Source organism: Haliotis rubra, unplaced genomic scaffold (assembly GCF_003918875.1).
Source record: "Haliotis rubra isolate DU_JTF1 unplaced genomic scaffold, ASM391887v1 Scf384, whole genome shotgun sequence".
Classification (NCBI taxonomy): domain Eukaryota; kingdom Metazoa; phylum Mollusca; class Gastropoda; order Lepetellida; family Haliotidae; genus Haliotis; species Haliotis rubra.
In genome coordinates this window covers 699,388-724,625 of record NW_025767062.1, presented here as the reverse complement: position 1 = coordinate 724,625, position 25,238 = coordinate 699,388, and the positions used below count along the sequence as shown (strand labels likewise).

The 25,238-nt window shown below is 39.7% G+C and overlaps 1 protein-coding gene across 1 annotated transcript; it reads left to right on the top strand.

The window, feature by feature from the left end:
* The first annotated feature begins 2,141 nt into the window (after positions 1–2,141).
* LOC124286472 (amiloride-sensitive sodium channel subunit beta-like) lies at positions 2,142–22,764 on the top strand. The gene is made up of 8 exons (XM_046722851.1): positions 2,142–2,364; positions 13,045–13,237; positions 15,901–15,973; positions 18,841–18,988; positions 19,738–19,841; positions 20,521–20,684; positions 21,135–21,203; positions 22,633–22,764. Exons 1-8 carry the CDS (start codon positions 2,174–2,176, stop codon positions 22,762–22,764), a joined length of 1,074 nt encoding a protein of 357 aa, XP_046578807.1. The 5' UTR covers positions 2,142–2,173.
* Positions 22,765–25,238: the final 2,474 nt, after the last annotated feature.

Sequence of the window (25,238 nt, the reverse complement as noted above, 5' to 3'; positions counted from 1 at the left end):
TTGTGTCTTTTAACCTCTCTATAAGGATTTGTACAACAAAAAGTCTTCTCTTGTTCCGCCTCTTGGGCTATGAATTCAACCATTCATTTCTGCTGCCGGCATTGAGCTGGACAATATAGCTCCTTCCCGTCCCCTTTCTTCTCCTACTTGGCAATTAGTGAGACCACAAGTTGACCTCACACTGACAAAGTTTAAGAAAGCTGAACCTAATGAATTACAATATAAACAAGAATATAATCAATTAAAAAATGTAACACATACAAATCCTTATTTACAGATGGATCCAATGATGGTGGCGCAGTTGCTTGTGCCAATGTCATTGGATCCCGAACAACATCTTCTCGACTACCAAATAACAGCTCTATTTTCACAGCGGAAGCTAACGCCATATTAACAGCACTTAAATATATTAATAAACACCGTAAATATAAACAATACATAATCTTTTCTGATTTTCTTTCGTGTCTTCAGGCTATTAAAAATCTTTCTTGCAAACATCCATTTTTATTAGAAATTCTTGTATTGTATAATGAGCTTGCTACTGGCCAATGCGACATCGTCTTTTGTTGGGTACCCAGCCAAGTTGGTTTTTTCTGGGAACACAATGGCCGATCTTGCTGCTAAGGCAGCACTCAACAAATCTGTGACACCACTTCTGATCCCATACTCTGATTACAAAGCTGCTATTAGATCTTATATCCGTGATCTGATGCAAAAGAAGTGGGACACCCAACTAGGTATCAATAAATTACATACAATAAAACCAACTATCGGTTACACCTACTTGGGTTGTCAGTCCAGATTTGAAGAGGTCATCATACGACGATGTCGTATTGGCCACACAAGATATACTCATGAGTACCTATTAAAAGGTGAGGATCCTCCGTTTTGTATCCCTTGTGATGAAAGAATCACGATCAAGCATGTCTTGCTTGACTGTGTTGAATATTCCATCACAAGGGATAACTATTTCAAATCACGAACCATGAAGGATCTTTTTACTAATATAAGTTCTCATTTAATTATTGCATTTTTAAAAGAATTAGACTTGTTAACTGATTTGTAAATAGATACATATTTTATTATTGGTAGTTTAGATTAGTAACTGAGATTGTTAGTGGCTGTACCCTCAAAGGGGGTTGAAGTAGCGTAAAATTATTGTCCTCCTAAGAGGGTACGTAAGTCCCGAAACATTCAAAGAAAATTTAAGTTTCCCAGCTGTTTTAAATGTAGTATTCTTGTCATTTTGTCATCGCAGTTGTTGGCGATCTATAGCCAGTTTTTATATTGTATTGTCCAAATAGTGCTATTAGTTTTAACTTTCCACACCAGTTTTAGTTGTAATTGTGATATTCTAGTTGTTTTACTGTCCTTCGTAGACAGGTTTTTTATCATGTACATATATTCCATTTGAATGTCAAATATGTTCTCGCCACGATATGGCTGAGATATTGCCGACGTGACGTTAAATATTAACTCACTCACTCATACATAACAATTAGGACACAATGGCATGCATCAGTTATCTTGGTTAACCCACTGCCCGTCCGTCCGTCCCATAGGCATTCGTACTAAGACCATTTGAATCAATTATTAGTGAGATGTCAGAGATCAGATTTTCAAAGAGACTTGGAAAACAAGCATAGTCTCTTTGCTGACGACATCCCAAATAACCGAACTTCTCTGGATGGTCACCCAACCATTGCTCAACCACTCAGTGTTATTCCTGGCAATTACTGCCACGTACCATCGTAGTGATGTCAGGGAATTTGAACATGGTATCTGCGTTACACGTCTCCTAAAGTCGTTCTAGAAGATACTATCTGTGTCTTAAGGTTGCATACAACATCCGTGTTGAACTTGAATGAGGTATCCCAACTACATAGCTATTGTGAATCTGAAACAGAAGGGTCGCTTAACACTGGAATATAACGAAAATCAGCCCGTAAAAAATGCTTTCCAGTAAATTACCTCTTAACTTCAAGCTCTTACCTATTGGACAATACAACTGAAATGTGTTTAGTTTACTTGTATGAATAATGAATATGACACTTAACTGTACTATACACAGGACAAAGGTACGCAATCCCGCTTTCAGATATCATTAAAGATGAACAGTCCCATGCGACAACACAATCGTTGTTCCTTTTCTCACACAAGCATCATTTTGAAGATGGCCGCTGGTAAGAGGGTGTCTGCTTTGCAGATGCTGGGCGACTTTGCGGACAATACATCAGCTCATGGCGTCCGCAAACTACACGCAAAGAGTCACTGGCTTTTCAAAGTGATTTGGCTTCTGCTTCTCTTGTGTGCAACAGGAAACATCCTTATGCAGGTGTGGCAGCTGATCAACCAGTATCAGAGGTGAGTCAACCAATATCAGAGGTGAGTCAATAAGTATCAGAGGTGAGACAAACCGTATCAGAGGTGAGTCAACCAGTATCAGAGGTGTGTAAGAGGTGAGTCAACCGGTATCAGAGATGGGTCAACCAGTATTAGAGGTGAGTCAACCAGTATCAGAGGTGTGTAAGAGGTGAGTCAACCGGTAGCAGAGATGGGTCAACCAGTATTAGAGGTGAGTCAATCAGTATCAGAGGTGTATAAGAGGTGAGTCAACCGGTATCAGAGATGAGTCAACCAGTATCAAGGGGGAGCCAACGAGTATCAGGGGTAAATCGAACAGTATCACAGGTTAGTCAACTAGTATCAGATGTGGGTCGAACAGTATCAGAGGTGAGTCAAACAATGTCAGATGTGAGTTGACCAGTATCAACCAGTATACGAGGAAACTAAATCAGTTTCAGAGGGGAGTCAACCAGTATACGAATGACGTGAATCGAATTCAGAGGTGAGTCAACTAGCATACAACGCAAGCGACCCTGTTTCAGAGGTAAGTAGAACAGTATCAGATGTGAGTCAACCCATGCCAGAGGTGAGTCAACAAATACGGGAGGGAAGTGAATCAAATTCAGAGGAGAGTCAACCAGTATACGAATAAAGTAAATCAAGTTCAGGTGCGTCAACCAATATACAAGGAGAGTGACTCTGATTCAGAGGAGAATCATACAGAATCAGAAGTAAGACATTTGATTTGCAATTTAGCACTGATCTCAGCTATAGGACCACTTGACGCATTACCATACAACCATGGATCTGGTATTGTGGACATGGTTGCATGCATCAACCAATTTAACCCGGTTCTTCACATGTCCAGAGGTGAGTCAACTAGTATCAGAGGAATGCAAACAGAATCAGAGGCAAGTCAGCCAGTATCAGAAGAGAGATAAGAATGTGAGTCAAAAGGATGTGCATATACTAGCTTAACATATATTGCAATTTGTATCAAAAGTGTTAGAGGTGAGTTTGTCAGTATCAAAGGTGTAATATTCGGCTTCAGAGCATCCTGGATTAACTGTATGCATCCATGTCTCTAACCAGTGCCATAGGTGAGTCAGTCAAGATAAACAATGAGTCAATCAGTTTTTTATGTGGGCGATCCTGTGTAACAATCAATTCAATCCATCTGGTGTCCCATGTTTTGGCCAATCAACCTCACCATACGTCCTTTTCCACATGCGATAATAGATCCAGTACGCCAGCAAGTATACATCGGTCAAAACAATATACATCGTTTATGTGTTAACGGTTGATGTCAGATTATCGACCTTCCAGGTCAGAGTTCTATTACCTTCTTTAACGTTTAACAAATCTGCCAACTCCCCAAAACTCGGGAGAAAATGCTTAAAATTAAATGGGTCTTTTCATCACTTTATTTTATTCCGCTGACAAACCTACCGACAACTGTTGCATGGTTGCCTATTACAGCGACGCATCCGTATAAATCGAAGACTAGAACGGATTTTCTTTCTGGTAGTTGAACTGTAATGTTTCACGGAAACAGGCTCTGGGTCTCGATCCACAAAACGTCATTCGTAAGCCAATGATAAACTATAGAGTTACGACAAGTCGAAGGGGACCCAGGTTACCTGTTACGGTATTGGGACTATTTCGTTTCACCCAATATGGATACTTTAGTCTAATTCGATGTGGGAAGTCCGGGTAAGAGTCGGAAAATATCGGCTTGTAAAACATAATTGTTACTACATGTCATACACCATTAGAAACTTCTATTTATACTGTGTGATACAGATGTAAGTTGATTGTATTATCATAAACTGTGTTCCACTAGAGATATTGCTTTTGTGAGATCAAACGATATCTCCAATGAGATAATCGTTTTGACAGTAGATTTTGTACAATACCCTGATAGTGCTATGACATCGCTGCACTGCAAATCTAATGGCAGTACCGTGTTCAGAGATGTGCAGTTTTCATTGAAAACCAATGAAGAGTGATTTTTTATGTTAAATAGAATCTCACCCTCATGTTTTCTGATATCAAATATATCAACACTTGTTCATAAAAGTAAAAACACACTTCCTTTGTAACTTTTATCAACTCGTGTTGATATAACTGATACCAGTTGACACTTTGGCGAAATTCTCTATTTATCAATTAATACAACTACAACATAAATATGTTGTTTTTAATGGACATAGAAGCTTACACATTTATGTCCAGATAAAAGAAGAAGAAAGCCATATCTATCCACTTACCTATTTCTTTTAGACTTTCATTTTTACGTAATCGGAAAATTATTATTAAAATATTTGTTAAATGATATGTATGGTTGCCTATTCCCGATGACCATGGCTTTCCGCTCGGTAACTTGACACAGCTGTGGGAAATACCTCCGTTTTCGAAGCCTAACATCAATAACACGCGAGGAGATTTGTTTGATGTTAGGTGTCGTTCGACAGCTTTGGACATCAATAGTATATCCGTGTTAAGTGACAGATCGCCACCAATGCGTCCACCTTCGTGTGACAAAACTTTCTCGAGCATATATTTATGGCATTGATAATCGTGTTCGAGCGTGAAGATCCAGGCGACGAAAGCTGAGATATCACTTGACTTACATTACACGGTCACTCGAAAAGATGTTAATAGTAACTTAGGTGTACGTTAGTTGGCACTTTGGCCATTAAGCTGTGGACTCATTACCGGGATGTGTCCGAGAATTGGGGATTTTTGTCAATAACATTGCGAAAACATGTTTCTGCTTTTAAATTTGTCAATAATATATGGTCAATTGAATGTAATTTTATTTAGACATTGTGAAAAGTGACAGTCTTAATACATGAATCATTAATATGTCTCGTAGGCTCCTAAAATTATACATCATTTTGACGTGAGTACTGCCTGTGGGAGGAAACCTATTATTCGTCCTGCCTTGTTAAATGTGTTAATCCTTGTAACATATGTTATGTTTGGGATTACACTTTCCTAGTAAAGTACAGATTCTAGTACTTTTGTTGGGTTCAGTCCCGTCCGGAATTATAACCCACACCCTCAGAGTCAGGCACCTAATCGCCAGCACACAAACTCGTTTAAGATGGTCAACTTGATCGAGAGCAGTCAATGATTCGGTCGATAACGTGTCATCGTATTACACCAATTGTGATCCCCAAACATTCTGACCAGCATCTTGAAAAATAAAATCAGAATTTTCACTCGGATTGGGAAAGTCAAAGCAGGTTATTTAGCTTAAAAGTTTAACTTAAGCTTCGGGTAGATCGATGGTATAATATCACTGAATAACCATCAAATAACTATTAAAAGTCTACTTGGTTACCCACGTAACATATTTAGATTTATAGAACAAAGATTTGGAGTGGCAGAAAACTCAACAAGACTGTTTGACAAAATGGATGACTTTCCTAGTAAAATATACAAACAAAAAGTATGGGAACACCCTAAAATTTGATAGTCATCTATAAACTTAAACGTGGTGAGTTCATTTATTCTCTAAGGTAAATGTAACTTTTTTGTGTGCTTAATGGGCACTTTCGGCGACATGTTGGAACATGCAGTGAAGCAACTGATTCAATATTCGTTGAGTTTGAGTGAAATGAAAATTTGTCAAAATCAGCGAAAAACAAGGGTGCTGAAACACACCAGCACCGTGTTTGATTCAAACGCCCAAACACAACAGCCTAGTGCATGTGGAAGGCAGACTTCCCATGCAGCTAGTGGCAACGTTTCCTTTAAAAGAAGCTACAGACAGTATTGAAGCGGGCGGTGGGGTAGCCTAGTGGTTAAAGCGTTGGCTCGTCACGCCGAAGGCCCGGGTTCGATTCCCCACATGGGCACAATGTGTTAAGCCCATTTCTGGTGTCCCCGCCGTGATATTGCTGGAATATTGCTAAAAGCGGCGTAAAACTAAACTCAGTCAGTCAGCATTGAAGCTTCACAACTTCTTCACCATGAACAGCAAACTGTTAAGCGCGCACGACAGAAACAGTGCATTGCATGGTTACAGGATGGTGAATCCATAAAAAGTGTTGCTCGCCACCTTCAGGTGTCTCCCTCTGTCATTCACAGACTGTAGGACAGATTCCAGGCCACTGGTAGAGTACAGGACAGACCTCGCTCTGAGAGACCCAGAAAAAACATCAAGGGAGATGACCGATATGTTGTGCTCCAAATCCTTCGAAACCGATTCACAACTGCCAGTGCTCAGTTGCCACAAGCTGCAAGGGAAGTCTGTCTTCCACATGCACTAGGCTGTTGTGTTTGGGAGTTTGAATCAAACATGGTGCTGGTGTGTTTCAGCACCCGTAATCAATCGTCCAATGTCAACTCAGTTCTTCCTTCAGGGCACCACGATTGTCGCTGAGAGTGGTCTGTGGTTCAGTACTCGCCATGGATACATGGTTGTGTCCTGCTGAAGGTACTCAACAGCAATACAAGCCCTGTGTGGTCTTGCTTTGTCATCCGGTAACACAAACGATGCCCACCACGTGTGCTTCCAGAGTGTTGTTACCGGAGTAGTGCCTAACCACATGTCCATGTGACGGTGTTCTTCAAATCATGGATATCACACCCCACAACATTACTGAGCCACCCTCAAAACGATCATTCTGTGTAACTACATTACTGAGCCTTCCTCAAAACGATCATTCTGTCTAACTACATTACTGAGCCTTCCTCAAAACGATCATTCTGTCTAACTACATTACTGAGCCTTCCTCAAAACGATCATTCTGTCTAACTACATTACTGAGCCTTCCTCAAAACGATCATTCTGTCTAACTTCATTACTGAGCCTTCCTCAAAACGATCATTATGTCTAACTTCATTACTGAGCCACCCGACCCATGAAGATCCGGGGTAGAATATGTCTAACTACATCCCTGAGCCTTCCTCAAAACGGGCGAACTACATCACTGAGCCTTCCTCGTAACGGCGACTAACTCATTCTCAAAACCATGTCTGACACATGTCATCCTTCCCAATTGCGCAGATCGATGCTCATCTAACTTGATCACTGGATTTTATGTCTAACTGAGCCTTCCTCAAAACGCCATAACTACATCACTGCTGGAATCATTCTAACTACGAGCCACCCTCTCAAACTAAATTCTCATTCACTGAGCCACCCTCAAAACGATCATTCTGTCTAACTACATTACTGAGCCTTCCTCCAAACGATCATTCTGTCTAACTACATTACTGAGCCTTCCTCAAAACGATCATTCTGTCTAACGTTAACGGCGTGAAAGCGCTCATTCCATTCTGCCACACTGCTACACTTGTAATTAGGTCCTAAGTAAGCTTTGATTCATCCGAAAATATAACGTTTGTCCAACGACGATTAGTCCAACGTTGCCGCTCTGCACACCAATGTGACGTTCGATTAATTGTGAGATAACACATAGATGTCAGGCACACAGGTCCAATGTGTGCTGCCGATTACGTATCATCTGTCCACCTGCTCTAACACCAGTAGCCCTTCGAAACTCATCTCCAGCTTGGGCACGCTTTCATAACCGGTATCAGACAATAATCCTCCTTTACCAGAGAGTGTTGTAAACTTTGCAAGTACTCATTTCTACTCATCTGAACCGGTATCAGACAATAATCTTCCTTTACCAGAGAGTGTTGTAACTGTTACATCGTATTGTATAATAGCAATATGTACTTCATTGTGTTGGAGAAAATAATTGATCAAACAATTTCTGAACAAGATTCATCTTACACTCATCAATATCTTGATAAAATGACCATGCTCAACTGACCCTCAAAAGTTGTGAAATCTGGCTAATGAAATATTCAGAATCGCCACTGGTGCAATCGTTAAACAAATAGCAATGAACAAAAGACTTATGTGCAGTCATCTGTTCATAATGGCAAGTACAGTCTGATGAATGCGCAATGACTGTGCCGAGTGACAGGGATTTTTGAATTATTTATCTGGAACAGTGAAGACAGAACTTGGAGCATTGATTTCGAATAAACATCGACAAGTAACAATGGTTTCAACAGGCTTGCAACTTTTACAGGATTAGTTATATTGAAAATTTCGAATGAAATAAGTGCCTGAGCTGGTTTTACAACATTTTTAAATTGAACATGCTTTGATTCTGAATACATGACACGTTTTTATTGATAACAACTTCTTTTTATTCTTTATTAGTATAACGAATAAAAAGAAGTTGTTATCCATAAAATGTCCGTCCAACTTCTAAATGCCTTTCAAGAACTTGATTTGTCTATTTCATGAAAGATAATTGGCTCGAATACATGATGTGTATACTATACAGCACTATTTCAGTTTACAAGTAGAAGCAAGTGCCATCTTGCTATATTACTGCTTATAGAATTTATCGTCATCTAGTCCCAGGCCATTCACATGGATCTAACGGTGAGGTACTGAGACATGGCTGATTTGGTATCAGCGAAAATCACTGTCGTCCATTTCTGCTCGGGCTTCAGATTTCCTTGTTCCTCTTGAATTGACAGGTACTCGTGAGGACATTACATTGGATCGATCCAGCCATGGCGGATAAGCCCCGCCCCCTAGCTGGGGTGTGAGAAGAGCTTGACTTTGAGCCACTGATTTAGGACAATGCACAGATATGTCAATGACTTATCACAGGTCCGCGGGGACGGTAGTTAAACTTAGAGTTTTAAGTTTCCATCGGGGACGGTAGTTAAAATTAACTTTTCAAGTTTCCTTTGTTATCTTATAGATTTCCTGAACGTAGCGATGCCTTGCTCGTGTAGCTGCATCGGACACTCGGATTATTTGCTGATCGCCGCAATATAGCGTTCAACACCATACAAGGGAATAGAACGCTTACCATTCTATGTTTAGCCTGCGGATTGTCACGTGAGGTCGTCAAGTCGTCCAGGTGACGCTTCAGCCAATCCGATTAAGAGAAATTTAGGAGGTTTACAATATAATCTAATATAGTATACGGTCACGAAGCATAATTCGAAAACTGTTCAATGTTTTCATTCAACCAGACTTATCAAATAGACCCTATAGAGATGCCATTGGCTATTAACGGAATGTGGGCTTAATATTTCCATGGAGCAGAAATAAAATACCGTTCAATATCTAGACATCAATATCAGACAGACCCACAGTGGTGCTATTAACAATTTGTTTTAAAAATTGTTCTTTTCGTTTCCATGGCAATGAGCTTGACGTTGATGGTGGTGTATCTGTCCGGACCACATCTCTCAAATAAATAAGTATTCTTTCCCCACAAAGATCAACTGGTGCCTTTTGCTCTTTAAGGATTTAAGAATTTATATGCTTTCCGGTTCCATAGAAATTCAAAAATACAGTTGTTCTAATGCCATGGGGATACTGTGACAGCTCAATAACTGCTCTTGTATTTGTACAAAAAGATTAGATAGAAATTCTCTCAACAGGCTTGGCTTAACGCGTCAGTGAGATGATGATGATGATGATGATGATTTGTCGTTTCGTTTTTGTGAGGGCCGGGGTATATATGTCATCTTCTGATCTCTCCTGTTAATTTGAGCATCTGGAATATAGAGTTTGACCAAGGATATAACCAGACCTGCACAAAATCTTAAATCTTATATTCAGCCCCAAATGCAGCAAATTGTCCTCCCCAAAGGTTTTAATATTTGAATGGCTAGTCTCATGACAGACATATCCGACTTGAACTACCAGTGTTTAAATCTCAAATATTCTATAATCGAAATTATATGTTGAAATCATGACTTCTACTCTTTTAGAACCAACAATCTGTTTCATTCCATCAGCGAAAAATTACTATGGGACACAACCGTAAATAATATATATGCGTACACAATGACACACCCCGGATGGGACTTAACAAAACAAATAGTAATAGACTTTACTGAGAAAGTGAGAAAATATATATAGTTTAGCCTTCCCGGCATGAGACCGTCAACACAACCCGGTGTCCGACTTGCATTTTTGTGGAAGCGACGATGGCTGAGTGGGCTAGACGGCTGACTTTGTTTGGTGGCGATTAGGTGCCGAAATCTGCCGGTTTGGGTTCGAATCCCGGATGGAATTCAACCACACATAAAGTACTAGAATCTGTACTTTACTGAGAAAGTGTAATCCCAAATATAGTATGTGTTACGTAATAATATACGTTTTATTTTACAAATCACACAACCATATATGAAGTGACATGTTTTAGCCATGAAAGGAAATAAATATATTTGCAATTCACAGTTAGCTGAAATTCTTTTGACACAAAATACGTTGCTTCATAAGTCATGCTGTGAAATAACGTGTCTTGACATCACAAAGGGACAGATACAGACAGATTGTCATAAAATGTCCTCATGTTGATTTGTGATTGGGTAATGTCGCATCCAAAATTAGAAATAACAAATTGAGCAATATGTACCAAGGAAACAAACTTGAGAAACACTCATTCTTGCTGAACAAGATAATCAACAAATGTTGAGAACTTCCCAAAAACCCTTGCAAATGAATTCAGGCTTTACAAATTACAATATTCATCACAGGTATATGTAATGAAAATTGCTAAAATTATGGATGTGACAAAGAGATGAGTGAGTGAGTGAGTTAAGATTTTAAGTCACATCGGCAGTACTTCAACCATATCGTTAGTATATCATGTTATAGATTCATACCAATTAAAGGTAAATTATTATAACCTGTCAACGAAGGACAGTAAAACAACTAGTTTATCACAGATATATACATTTTAAACTCTATTGAACTCTAAAACATTTAAGCTATAAATGACAAAACAATATAAAACAGGCTATTGGTTGCCAACAACCTAATTAGTGACCATGGGGATTTACAGTACATTTGCTCCCTGCATGGACCCTAGCTGGATTTACACCATCCCTTCAGCCGTTAGCAATTTAGACAAATCTAGACAAACATAAAAGCATACACATTGTCTACCTTAAAACAGTGGTTACTGACAAAGAGACGAAAGGAATCGGCAAAACCAAAGGAGTATTTTGAAATACGTCCTTTTATTGTGCTGTGTTACTGGCAGAAATAATCCGTTAAATAGACATGATATCTAAGAAAGAAGTATGTCTCATAACAAGAGCCAAGAAACTAAGAATTCAATCAAATGGATGTTATAGGAATCATTTAGTAATTGTTTACTTGCATACACTCTGAATTGTGTAAATCGTACTTTGATATCACTAGTACTGAACGTTGATTGGATGAAATACTAGATTATAATGACATTGTATATCATTACTTTACCGTATTTACTTATTTGTATTACTTACGAATCTGTCCAAAACACCAGGCAATCATTTCTAGTATTTTAACTAGATGACTTTTAAGAAGTCTTGTCAGAGGTTTTGCACAGTTTTGTTATATCACTAAACTGTACATCAATAACTCTCCACTACCAGTGAATAACTTTCGTTCTAAGCAATTTCAAACAAATAATTTTCACACAATTAAAGTATACTTATAAATGGTCCAGTGTGTTTAAATACATACTATATATTCTGCTTGTATCATATTCTGTCATTCACCTGATGAAGGGGTAAGAAGTAGCCAAGAAACTTCGTGATGTAATATTAAAGAAGTTGTAAATCCATACCATACGTTGTTGTGTTACCTCCCAACTTCTAAATGCCCATCAAGCATCTGAACAATTCAATAGAATAGTTTATCAATTGATGGATGGAAAAAATATAATTCTTTGATATATTTTTTACGTACAGTATTATTATTGCAGCATCTGTAGATCCTATCTTCTCTTTTGATTTTCATAAACCTACCTTTTTCAATTAACAGATCATGAGATGAACAACGGAAACGAGCTAACAATATTGTACATTTCTTAATATTAACACATGTTAAAGTAAGGTACAGTATAAATGTGAGTTTTAACGACTGAGTAATAATTACATTTTGTATATATTGAAATTGTTTTCAACCATTTTAGCTGGTAAAAATCAACCTTTGTTCAAACCATAAATTATTAAATCCAGTTGAAACAAGTAGGTGCTTGACATCCGTTATCCAATTCTTTTTATCTTCTTTGTCATATAGTAACATCATTTTATAGCACATTATATGCTTTCATAACGGACTAAACTCTATGATCTCTGCAACCGGTATAACCCTAGTCCCGTTCCATAATTTGCCTTGTACCATACGTTCCCAAAATAGTTCAGTGAATACTGACGAGACTTTGCATGTGTTAATGACGGGTGCCACCGGTCACCTTTTCAAGAACCCCTGGCATCATCATCACTATTCAATGTGATTCATAAACGCGTGCTCTGTCATCGTATCGCGTAGTGACAGTCACTGGATTGTGTCGTCGAGGCTCCATTGTTTACAAACAACATTGTGTAGTTGTAATACTGCTGAAATCAATACATACTCATGATATATAGTCAGAATGGTACAGTCGACGCTGATTTTAGCAGAGTTTCTAGTGGATGTGGAAATAGTTTTGTCGCTTCTATTTACTACAATAAACTGTTGATTATATTTTGGATACAACAGATGTTTCACAAGATCCACGATTGTTGATGCCTTGAAAAGCGACTTCCAACTCAATGTTTTGTTTGTTTTCGTGGAATGGAGCATCGAAACTAGTGCAAATTCTATTTGCTTTCTGTATGGAAATTGGCGTTAACATCAAAATCACGTATTTATTCCAGACGTCCTGTTACGACCAAGACTACGATACACTCCCGCAGTCTCGAGTTCCCGACCGTCACTCTATGCAACCTGAATCCATTCAAGTACTCCAAAATACAAAATCAGCAGTTCCCCATGGAAACTCTCAGACGGTTTTCCAAGAGTCTCAACATCTCACTGGAACAATTTGGTGGCACACCGCAAACAGGACTGGTAGGTGCACCCTTACGTTTACCTGAAACTGTTGCGTTGCTCAAACACATACGAAAGAGGTCTCTTATCCCCGACTTAACGCAATCAGACGCACAGTTGTCTTAAATTGAAACTGTAGTGTACAGCAGTCAGATGCAGTAGGTTGGTATACTGTTGACTTCACCTGAAACATTTGTGAAACAATAACCTATCGCAGGCTGATGCATGTTTGAACTTCACTTCACCTAATACAATACACATGGTATGGATGTGCAACTTCCTTATTATTTACACACGGCGTTTCTGGGCTAATACTGGCCCGTTCATCGGGTGAATAAAGTCAGTAGTTACAGAGGTATTTATAGTATGTACAGGAAGCCACAGAGCTGTTTCACTTCACCTGAATTTGTTCTGAAACACCAACCTATCAACGAGGGTGGTGCATCTTAATTCTTCACTTTACCTGAATTATTTCTGAAACACATTCCTATCGCAGAGGGATGCAGGCCCATTCTTCACTTTACCTGAAGCATTTCTGAAACACATTCCTATCGCAGAGGGATGCAGGCCTATTCTTCACTTTACCTGAAGCAGTTCTGAAACACCAACCCCTCGCAGAGGGATGCAGGCCCATTCTTCATTTTACCTGAAGCAGTTCTGAAACACCATCCTATCGCAGAGGGATGCAGGCCCATTCTTCACTTTACCTGAATTATTTCTGAAACACCAACCTATCGCAGAGGGATGCAGGCACATTCTTTACTTTACCTGTAGCAGTTCTGAAACACTAACCTATCGACGAGGGTGGTGCATATTAATTCTTCACTTTACCTGAATCAGTTCTGAAGCACCAACCTATCGCAGACTGATGGAGCTTAATTCTTCACTTTACCTGAAGCATTTCCGAAACACCAACCTATCGCAGAGGGATGCAGGCCTATTCTTCACTTTACCTGAAGCAGTTCTGAAACACCAACCTATCAACGAGGGTGGTGCATCTTAATTCTTCACTTTACCTGAATCAGTTCTGAAGCACCAACCTATCGTAGACTTATAGAGCTTCATTTCGCAGAGGGCATTTCCGATGCAGGGGATGCTATTCTTCACTTTACCTGAAGCAGTTCTGAAACACCAACCTATCAACGAGGGTGGTGCATCTTAATTCTTCACTTTACCTGAATCAGTTCTGAAGCACCAACCTATCGTAGACTTATAGAGCTTCATTTTCACTTTACCTGAACTATTTCTGAAACACCATCCTCTCGCAGAGAGATGCAGGCCCATTCTTCACTTAACCTGAAGCATTTCTGAAACACCATCCTATCGCAGAGGGATGCAGGCCCACTCTTCACTTTACCTTAAGCAGTTCTGAAACACAACCTATCGCAGAGGAATGCATTCCCATTCTTCACTTTACCTGAAACAGTTCTGAAACACCAACCTATCAACGAGGGTGGTGCATCTTAATTCTTCACTTTACCTGCATTTTTCCTGAAAAGATTTGTTATGCTTTTCTTATATATTAGTGAATCTCAGGAATAGATTAGCTATGCAATTCTTATATTCCAGTCATTCTCGGGGAAAGATTGATACTTTTCTTATATTTCTCTAGAATATATTTTCTATACTTTTCTTATATTCCTATGATTCTCGAGGAAAGATTTATTATACTTTTGTTATATTCCAGTGATTCTCAAGAATAGAATTTTTGTACTTTTCTTATATTCCAGTGAATCTCAAGAGTAGATTTGTTTATACTTTTCGTATATTTCAGTGAATATCAAGATTTGTTATACGTTTCTGATATTCTAATAGATTTGTTATACTTTTCTGATAATTGTACATATTTGTTAGACTTTTCGTATATTCCAGTGATTCTCATGAATAGATTTGTTAGACTATTCTGATATTTGAATAAATTTGTAATACTCTTCTGATAATTGTGTAGAATTGTTTTACTTTTCTTATATATTCCGGTGATTGTCATGAATAGATTTGTTAGACTTTTCTGATATTTGAATAGATTTGTAATACTCTTCTGATAATTGTATAGATTTGTTTACTTTTCTTATATATTCCAGTGATTCTCATGAATAGATTTGTTAGAATATTCTGATATTTGAATAGATTTGTAATACTTTTCTGAAAATTGTATAGATTTGTTTTACATTTCTTATATATTCCAGTGATTCTCATGAATAGATTTGTTAGAATATTCTGATATTTGAATAGATTTGTAATACTTTTCTGAAAATTGTGTAGATTTGTTTTACATTTCTTATATATTCCAGTGATTCTCATGAATAGATTTGTTAGAATATTCTGATATTTGAATAGATTTGTAATACTTTTCTGAAAATTGTGTAGATTTGTTTTACATTTCTTATATATTCCAGTGATTCTCATGAATAGATTTGTTAGAATATTCTGATATTTGAATAGATTTGTAATACTCTTCTGATAATTGTATAGATTTGTTTACGTTTCTTATGTATTCCAGTGATTCTCATGAATAGATTTGTTAGACTTTTCTGATATTTGAATAAATTTGTAATACTCTTCTGATAATTGTATAGATTTGTTATACTGTTCTCATATTTCAGGGATGCGGTTTTGCCATATAACATTACTACACGTTGCAAGTCAGTTGACATAGCATGATGCGTACTTCATGTTTACTTCAGGCACGTGTCGACCCTGACGCTGCAAATGACACTCAAGACGATTATTACACTGATGAACCTAGTGAATTCTCAGGTAACTTGACTTATTACCTAAACTTCACAGCAACATGAGAGGAGAGTGTTTCCTTCGAACTCCTATATAGAATATGTACGGTGTTGTCATTTTGACAAGGAGCTAGATCAATTGATAGGAGTCAATTAGAAACTAACTGATATGCACAGAAATATATAAGCGTTTATTCGTCACGTTGAATCCCGTGTTCCATTCCCCACATAGGTACAATGTGAGAAGCACATTCCTGGTGTTCCCCGACGGAACATTGCTAAAAGCGGCGTAAAACAAAACTCACTCACTCATAAGATGCAAGATTGCACGGTTAAACAGATCTTTCTGGTTTACTACTTGATAATTGTGAATTCCTTGCAATTGGACAGTCACAGTGGAGCACGATATATCACGATATGAGAACCATCACAAGGGACACACTGAGGAGGGTTCTCCTCGTGTGTTTTAAGCAGATAGTAAACCGACATCATTGCAAGATGGTCTCATCTTGACTGAAAACTCACACTGTAGTACATGATGTCGATGTCATTATTCCCTGGATATAGCAGCAAAAGGCTTCCATATCCAGTCATTCTCACTCAGACTGATCTTTTCCCACTTGTAATTACATAGTATTTAATTTTCCATTCAGTTCAGTTCGTTTATCACGTTCAGGAGGCCAAAAGGTTAATAGTACAATGCGTTTAAATTTCATATACAGCATGTCTGTTCTTTGTGCACCGCCTGATAGTACACATAGACAATGACACCAGGTCAGAGGGAATATCTTTTGAATCAACACAAGTTTATAAAGAATAATATCATATTGTCAGGAGATATAAGGCCGGCAAATATCTGATAAGTAGGTTTTTAAATATAGAAGGAAGGTATATATTTACACGTTAGTTCATTATAGCGTGACCAGATCAGCAATAATCATATAAATAAGTACATCCTTTACATTGATGACATCGAGCTCCTTGCCAAAGGAGATACCAATTTGAAAGAACTGGTTCTCTTTGTCGAGTCCTGTTCTAATGATATTGGCATGAGAATTGGATTAGACAAATGTAATACTCTTCATTTGAAACGTGGCAAGGTAATTAATGATGGATCTTCGATGTACAAGGGGGGAGGTGTTATTGAGCATCTTGTGGAAGATCAGGTCTACACCTATCTTGGAAAGGAATCTTTGGAGGAGTGTATAAGTTTATAAAGAATGTTAACATTTTCAGATGGAATAAGGTTGACAATTGTCTGATAGGTAGATTTGTCAATACAGTAAGGCTTAAATTATCATAATATACTGAACATCATTGAAAACGCACCAGTCTAAAATTGTTCATATTTTCATCAAGATGGATTTCAGCTTGACAATGATCAATGAATATAACTAACATGAAGTCGAAGGGCATGTCCAGTTGAAAAACATGCGTTAGAAACAAATACCTGTCTACATTATGACTCTTAATTCCAAAATGCATCAACATGCAGCCACGCCGTGAAAAAAAGCGCTAATTTCATTCTGAAATCATACTGACTGTGACATTAAAAGCAGGTGTATGAGAACCGATTCTCATTGCTTCACTAACGATTGTGAAACGAGGACAGAGACGCCGAGGTTAACACCTCAGGAAAGAGAACGTGCACTAGGCATGATTCACAGCACCAGCAGCAGGGATATTGCTCGACAACTTGGACTTGGCCACTCCACCATCGTTAGGCTTCATAGACGACATCAGTAGACAGGCAGCACCGGTGACCTTCAATGACCTTGGCAACAACGTGTTACGACGCTCAATCAGGATCGCCATATTGACCTTGTCCATATCAGTGATTGAACACTGCCGACTGCCAGGACTGCTGCACTAGTTCAAGGTTGACGTGGGGGTCATCAGCGCTGAATTCATGCGACGCCGTCTACGCGCTACAGGGCTCCATGCTCGACGTCCTTACGTTGGACCAATTCTGACTGACGGACACCGTAATGAGCGTTTACAATGGGCTAGCAGTCATTTTCAGTAAAGGTTACAACAATGACATGGTGTGGTAGTCACTGACGAGTCACGTCTTCATCTACGTAATGCTGACGGCCGATTACGTGTTTGGCGTAGACGTGGTGAACGTTATGCTGATGAGTGTGTGGTTCAGACAGACCTTTGAGTGGTGGGAGTGTCATGGTCTGGGGTGGAATAAATTACAATCACAGGACTGCCTTCATGTCTGTCAAGGGAGAGTTAATGCCCTTAATTACCGTGAGCAGATTCTTCAGAATCACATCGTATCTGTCTTCAGTCACCACCAAGATGTCCATACTTTTCAACAGGACAATGCACGGGCACACACAACAAGACTTTCCATGCAGTATCTGGCCCAGCAACACATCCAGGTTATTCATTGGCCAGCACAGTCGCCACATGTATCCCAAATGGAGCACTTGTGGGACGAAATTGGTCAAAGTCTTTCGCGGCGACAACAGATACGAAACGTCCGGGAACTTGAGGCTGCACTACTTCAGAAGTGGAATGCCATCCTCAAGAACTCTTTTCGGACGCTTATTGACTCAATGAGGAGACGTTGAACTGCATGTGTCAATGCAAATGGCGGTCACACGCGATATTGACTTTTCGATTTGACCCCACGCGTGTTTGATCCTTTCTGACTGTGGAACATTTCATGAATGAGCGTCTTTTCTGTGTTGTTGTTTTTGTCAGTCGTCCATCTGTTATTATCCACTCAAACAATATCAATTCCTTACACGTGCTTTTAATAATCTGAACTTTTATAAGTGGTGCGTTTTCAATGATGTTCAGTATAATAATACACTTTTACATTGTTCTCTTATCAACCCCGTTTTTGTACTTCACGCCTAAATCACGCTTTACGTTGCTCAGTGAGTCAGTTCCTGACGGAAGCACCGGAAGAGTTTCGGATGGAGACCCTTCTGGGTCTGGCAGAAACGTCGGACATCCAACTGTTGGCACAGCCCATCTCTGAGCTCCTCGTCAGCTGCACCTTTGCCGGCAGCCCCTGTAGCCACAGGTGAGTGTCTACCGCCTTGTTAATAATGGTCATTAGCAACCCATGCTTGTCGTAAGAGGCGACTAACGGGATCGGGTGGTCAGACTAGCTGATTTTATTTTCGTATAATTCATTTTTATAGCGGCTATTAGTCATTTGTCTAGTTGCCCGCTGGCGCATATGTAGGAGTCAGTAAAGTGTGAGGGGGAGTTCTCAAATATTATAGCAGTTCCGAACAGATGGGTTTTGATTTGGCTTTTAACAGTGGATTCACAGATGGTGGCTCTGTGTTCCATTATTGAGGTGCAACAATGGAGAAGGTTCTGACAGCCATCTTGCTTGTGGAGACTGGTTAGGACAAGAGGAACTTCTCAGAGGAGCGAAGAGGTCTCGATGGCTTGTGGACACGAATAAGCTCTTTCATGTCATCTTATCTCAAATGCGTAGATCGATGTCTCTGCTGGTGATCACTGGATTGTCGGGCTCGGTTATTTACAGACCATCGTTATATAGCTTGACTACTGCTGGGTGCGGCGTTAAACAACCAAAATGAGAAAGAATAAACTTATATTTTCATTGTTGTGAGACCGTCATTGTTTATACCGAAAGAAGTTGTCTTTTTCCACCACTGTTGAGAGGATCCAGCATAATACACGCACGCACGCACGCACGCACGCACGCACGCACGCACGCACGCACGCACGCACTCAAGCAGACATTGCATGGTCGTTTTGATCCAACATCATACGATATGGTGTGTGTCCTTTCAGCGAATTCTCTTGGACCTACGACCTCGACTACATGAACTGCTTCCAGTTTCCACGAGACAACAGGACACGCTCGCTCGACGTCTACAGCGCTGGCCAACTCTTTGGTGGGTATGAAGGAGTCAGTTGGCTTTACGTTGGTTTGAGAGTCGGTAAGAAATGTTGAGGCGTGTCAAGAAGAGCCGGAATACACTGACAGTCAGTATTGGTTTGCTTTATTTGTTGTTTAACGCCGCACGTAGCAATATTCCATCTATATGGCGGCGGACGGTAAATAATCGAGTCTGGACCAGACATTCCATTGATCAACATCATGAGCATCGATCTGCGCAATTGGATCCGATGACATGTGTCAACCAGGTCAGCAAGGCTGACCAACTGATCCCGTTAGTCGCCTCTTACAACAAGCATGGGTTACTGAAGACCCCGAATCTTCACGGATTTAATAATTATTGAAACTGTGTCACTGTATTAGTTCGATATCTGATGAAACCAAAAAGTCATGCTGATTGTAGAAGTATATATAGCCTATGGTCACTGCTTCAGAGAAGAAAAACGTAAGATCGCAATGCTCACCATGCATATCCTGTATTTATTCCGCATTATCAAAAGGCAAGAATTTATGGATGTCAACTTCTTTATCACCCGATGAAGGTGTAAGAATATACCCCCAAAGTCGTGTTCTTCAACATAAGGAAGTTGACATCCATAAATTATTGCCTTTATGGGTATCACTTCTAAATGCCGATCAAAGACTTCGAATTATTTGCCTTTTTCTGTGTTTAGGTCTGAGTTTGATTCTGAACGTGGACCAGAAAGAGTACGTGCCATTCGTGACGCCCAGCGCCGGTATCCGTGTGGCCGTTCATGAGTACGACTCGCCGCCCAACCTGATGCAGAAAGGACTGACTGCACCACCGGGCTTCGAAACCTCCATTGGAATCAGGCCAGTGAGTATATGTCAGCGGAAGTAACTCTGTGGGCAGATAGAGTGTTTGCCGATTTTGTGGCAACGCATTACTGTGCCATTATGTTTTATGAGAGAGTGAGTGAGTGAGTTTTACGTTTACGCCACATTCAGCAATATTCCAGCTATATGGCGGTGGTCTGTAAATAATCGAGTCTGGACCAAACAATCCAGAGATCAACATCATAAACATCAATCTACGCAATTGGGATCCGATGACATATGTCAACCAAGTCAGCGAGCCTGACCACCCGATCCAGTAATCGCCTCTTACGACAAGCATGGGTTACTGAAGATCAATTCTAATCCGGATCTTCACGGGTGTCACGGAAACAGATACGTGCTCGGGGTACATTGGTACGCTGTGTAAAGCAATTCTCGTTGTGCTATTTCTGACTGAAGACCCAACTCACCAAATCTATTTGCTCTTCAGACAGTTCGAATCCATCAGCCCGACCCGTACGGCAACTGTGAGATCGACAACCCCTACGGCGACATTCAAGTAAGCAAGACTTCCTTCGACCAGCCCTAAATACGTCCAACATTGGAACTCGTTTCATTCATGTGACAATCACGTGTTACAACACACACAGATGATATACCGACCTCTTCAAACAAATTTTCCGAGTGCCTTTTCATTAAATCAAAGAATACGCCCAATTATCGGAACATGTGTTAGTCAATCAAAACCGATGTATATAAATAACACTACAGGGTGGGACCTGGTGGGTTGTGGTTCGTTTTTGACAAAGATAAACTGAAGACAATTCTTGAAAGAAATATTTTCGAGACTTTTGAGTGAGTGAGTGGGTGAGTTTAGTTGTACGTCGCACGTAGCAATATTCCATCTATATAGCGGCGGACGGTGCATAATCGAGTCTGGACCAGACAATCCAGTGATCAACGTCATGCGCATCGATCTTCGCAATTGGATACGATGACATGACAATAGTGTCAACCAAGTCAGCGAGCCTCACCACCCGATCCCGTTAGTCGCCTCTTACGACAGGCATGGGCTACTGAAGATCAATTCTAACCCGGATCTTCACGGGCTTGAGACTTTCGAAGAGAAGAATGCACAAAATAATACACCTCAAAATAAGGCCTCTGTATCCCACTTTTCTTTCACCCCTTACGGAAGAAGATTTTCTCAGAAAACCTTTCCAAGCATTCAACCATTCCTTACGAATGTTAGGATATGTCTGGGTAGATGGGACCATGCAAAATATGAGTATGAATCGGTTGCATTTTTTTTCGTTTTAAAGCACGTTAATTTTGAAAAAATATGTGCTTATGTCGTTCTCTTTCGGATTAAAATATGTTCTTACCAGGGAAAGAGAAAACGACAACGATATACGCACATGCATGGGTATCTCAAGTAAAGTTCTCAAAGGAGAACGAAAATAGGAATAGAAACGTATTGACCACATACATGTACTTATCAGAAGTAATGTAAGTAATTTAAAGAGAATGTGAATAACAATGGCGAAGTCATGAGCAAATAGCTTTCTGAAGTAATGATCTCAAATGCGAAATAATAGCAATGACATACGCACATTTATATCTGAAATGATGTGCTTAACACCGAAAAGGCATAATAGCAACGGCATAAGAACATAATTATATCGGGTAGTGTGCCTAAATGCGAAAGAGAACAAAGGCAACAACATAGGCAGATTCTTATCTAATGTAATGTGCTATTTATAAATATGTGATTATGATGTTGCTTTTTTTATTCTCTTTCGCTCATGCATAAACAACATTTTAGATAATTATCTGTCTGTGTCGTTGATAGTGTTGTTTTCTACCGCTTTGAGAACATTACTTCAGAAACTTATGTGCCTATGATATTCCTGTTGTTATTCGCTTTTGCTTTTGAGCACTTTACGTTTACTGTTATAACGACACCATTGATGCTTGCTATCATTCAGACTTGTGAGAGAAGCTGCCTGGAGGATCTGATTGAGATTGAGTGTGAATGTTCCAGGAGGATCGACAACCCTGAGTTCGGAATCTGTCTCTGGAGGTTCGAGGGAAGACACTGTTATTGCATGTTCCAGTAAGTATAATCATTAAATACTGGAAGTCAGTGGACAATATTGATGCCAAGTAACTGAGTTCGGAATCTGTTAAAGACACTGCGATTGCATGGTCAGTAAAGTATAATCATTAAATACTGGAAGTCAGTGGACACTATTGATGCCAAGTACCTGAGTTCGGAATCTGTCTCTGGAGGTTCGAGGGAAGACACTGTTATTGCATGTTCCAGTAAGTATAATCATTAAATACTGGAAGTCAGTGGACACTATGATGCCAAGTAACTGAGTTCGGAATCTGTGTCTGGAGGTTCGAGGGAAGACACTGTTATTGCATGTTCCAGTAAGTATAATCATTAAATACTGGAAGTCAGTGGACACTATTGATGCCAAGTACCTGAGTTCGGAATCTGTGTCTGGAGGTTCGACGGAAGACACTGTTATTGCATGTTCCAGTAAGTATAATCATTAAATACTGGAAGTCAGTGGACACTATTGATGCCAAGTACCTGAGTTCGGAATCTGTGTCTGGAGGTTCGACATTAAATACTGGAAGAGTGGACACTATTGATGCTGTTATTGCATGTTCCAGTAAGTATAATCATTAAATACTGGAAGTCAGTGGACACTATTGATGCCAAGTACCTGAGTTCGGAATCTGTCTCTGGAGGTTCGACGGAAGACACTGTTATTGCATGTTCCAGTAAGTATAATCATTAAATACTGGAAGTCAGTGGACACTATTGATGCCAAGTACCTGAGTTCGGAATCTGTGTCTCTGGAGGTTCGACGGAAGACACTGTTATTGCATGTTCCAGTAAGTATAATCATTAAATACTGGAAGTCAGTGGACACTATTGATGCCAAGTACCTGAGTTCGGAATCTGTCTCTGGAGGTTCGAGGGAAGACACTGTTATTGCATGTTCCAGTAAGTATAATCATTAAATACTGGAAGTCAGTGGACAATATTGATGCCAAGTAACTGAGTTCGGAATCTGTGTCTGGAGGTTCGACGGAAGACACTGTTATTGCATGTTCCAGTAAGTATAATCATTAAATACTGGAAGTCAGTGGACACTATTGATGCCAAGTAACTGAGCCCGGAATCTGTCTCTGGAGGTTCGAGGGAAGACACTGTTATTGCATGTTCCAGTAAGTATAATCATTAAATACTGGAAGTCAGTGGACACTATTGATGCCAAGTAACTGAGCCCGGAATCTGTCTCTGGAGGTTCGAGGGAAGACACTGTTATTGCATGTTCCAGTAAGTATAATCATTAAATACTGGAAGTCAGTGGACACTATTGATGCCAAGTACCTGAGTTCGGAATCTGTCTCTGGAGGTTCGAGGGAAGACACTGTTATTGCATGTTCCAGTAAGTATAATCATTAAATACTGGAAGTCAGTGGACACTATTGATGCCAAGTAACTGAGTTCGGAATCTGTGTCTGGAGGTTCGAGGGAAGACACTGTTATTGCATGTTCCAGTAAGTATAATCATTAAATACTGGAAGTCAGTGGACACTATTGATGCCAAGTACCTGAGTTCGGAATCTGTGTCTGGAGGTTCGAGGGAAGACACTGTTATTGCATGTTCCAGTAACGTATAATCATTAAATACTGGAAGTCAGTGGACACTATTGATGCCAAGTACCTGAGTTCGGAATCTGTCTCTGGAGGTTCGAGGGAAGACACTGTTATTGCATGTTCCAGTAAGTATAATCATTAAATACTGGAAGTCAGTGGACACTATTGATGCCAAGTACCTGAGTTCGGAATCTGTGTCTGGAGGTTCGACGGAAGACACTGTTATTGCATGTTCCAGTAAGTATAATCATTAAATACTGGAAGTCAGTGGACACTATTGATGCCAAGTAACTGAGTTCGGAATCTGTCTCTGGAGGTTCGACGGAAGACACTGTTATTGCATGTTCCAGTAAGTATAATCATTAAATACTGGAAGTCAGTGGACAATATTGATGCCAAGTAACTGAGCCCGGAATCTGTCTCTGGAGGTTCGACGGAAGACACTGTTATTGCATGTTCCAGTAAGTATAATCATTAAATACTGGAAGTCAGTGGACACTATTGATGCCAAGTACCTGAGTTCGGAATCTGTGTCTGGAGGTTCGAGGGAAGACACTGTTATTGCATGTTCCAGTAAGTATAATCATTAAATACTGGAAGTCAGTGGACAATATTGATGCCAAGTAACTGAGTTCGGAATCTATGTCTGGAGGTTCGACTAAAGAATCTGCGATTGCATGGTTCGAGTTAAGTATAATCATTAAATACTGGAAGTCAGTGGACACTATTGATGCCAAGTACCTGAGTTCGGAATCTGTCTCTGGAGGTTCGACGGAAGACACTGTTATTGCATGTTCCAGTAAGTATAATCATTAAATACTGGAAGTCAGTGGACACTATTGATGCCAAGTAACTGAGTTCGGAATCTGTGTCTGGAGGTTCGACGGAAGACACTGTTATTGCATGTTCCAG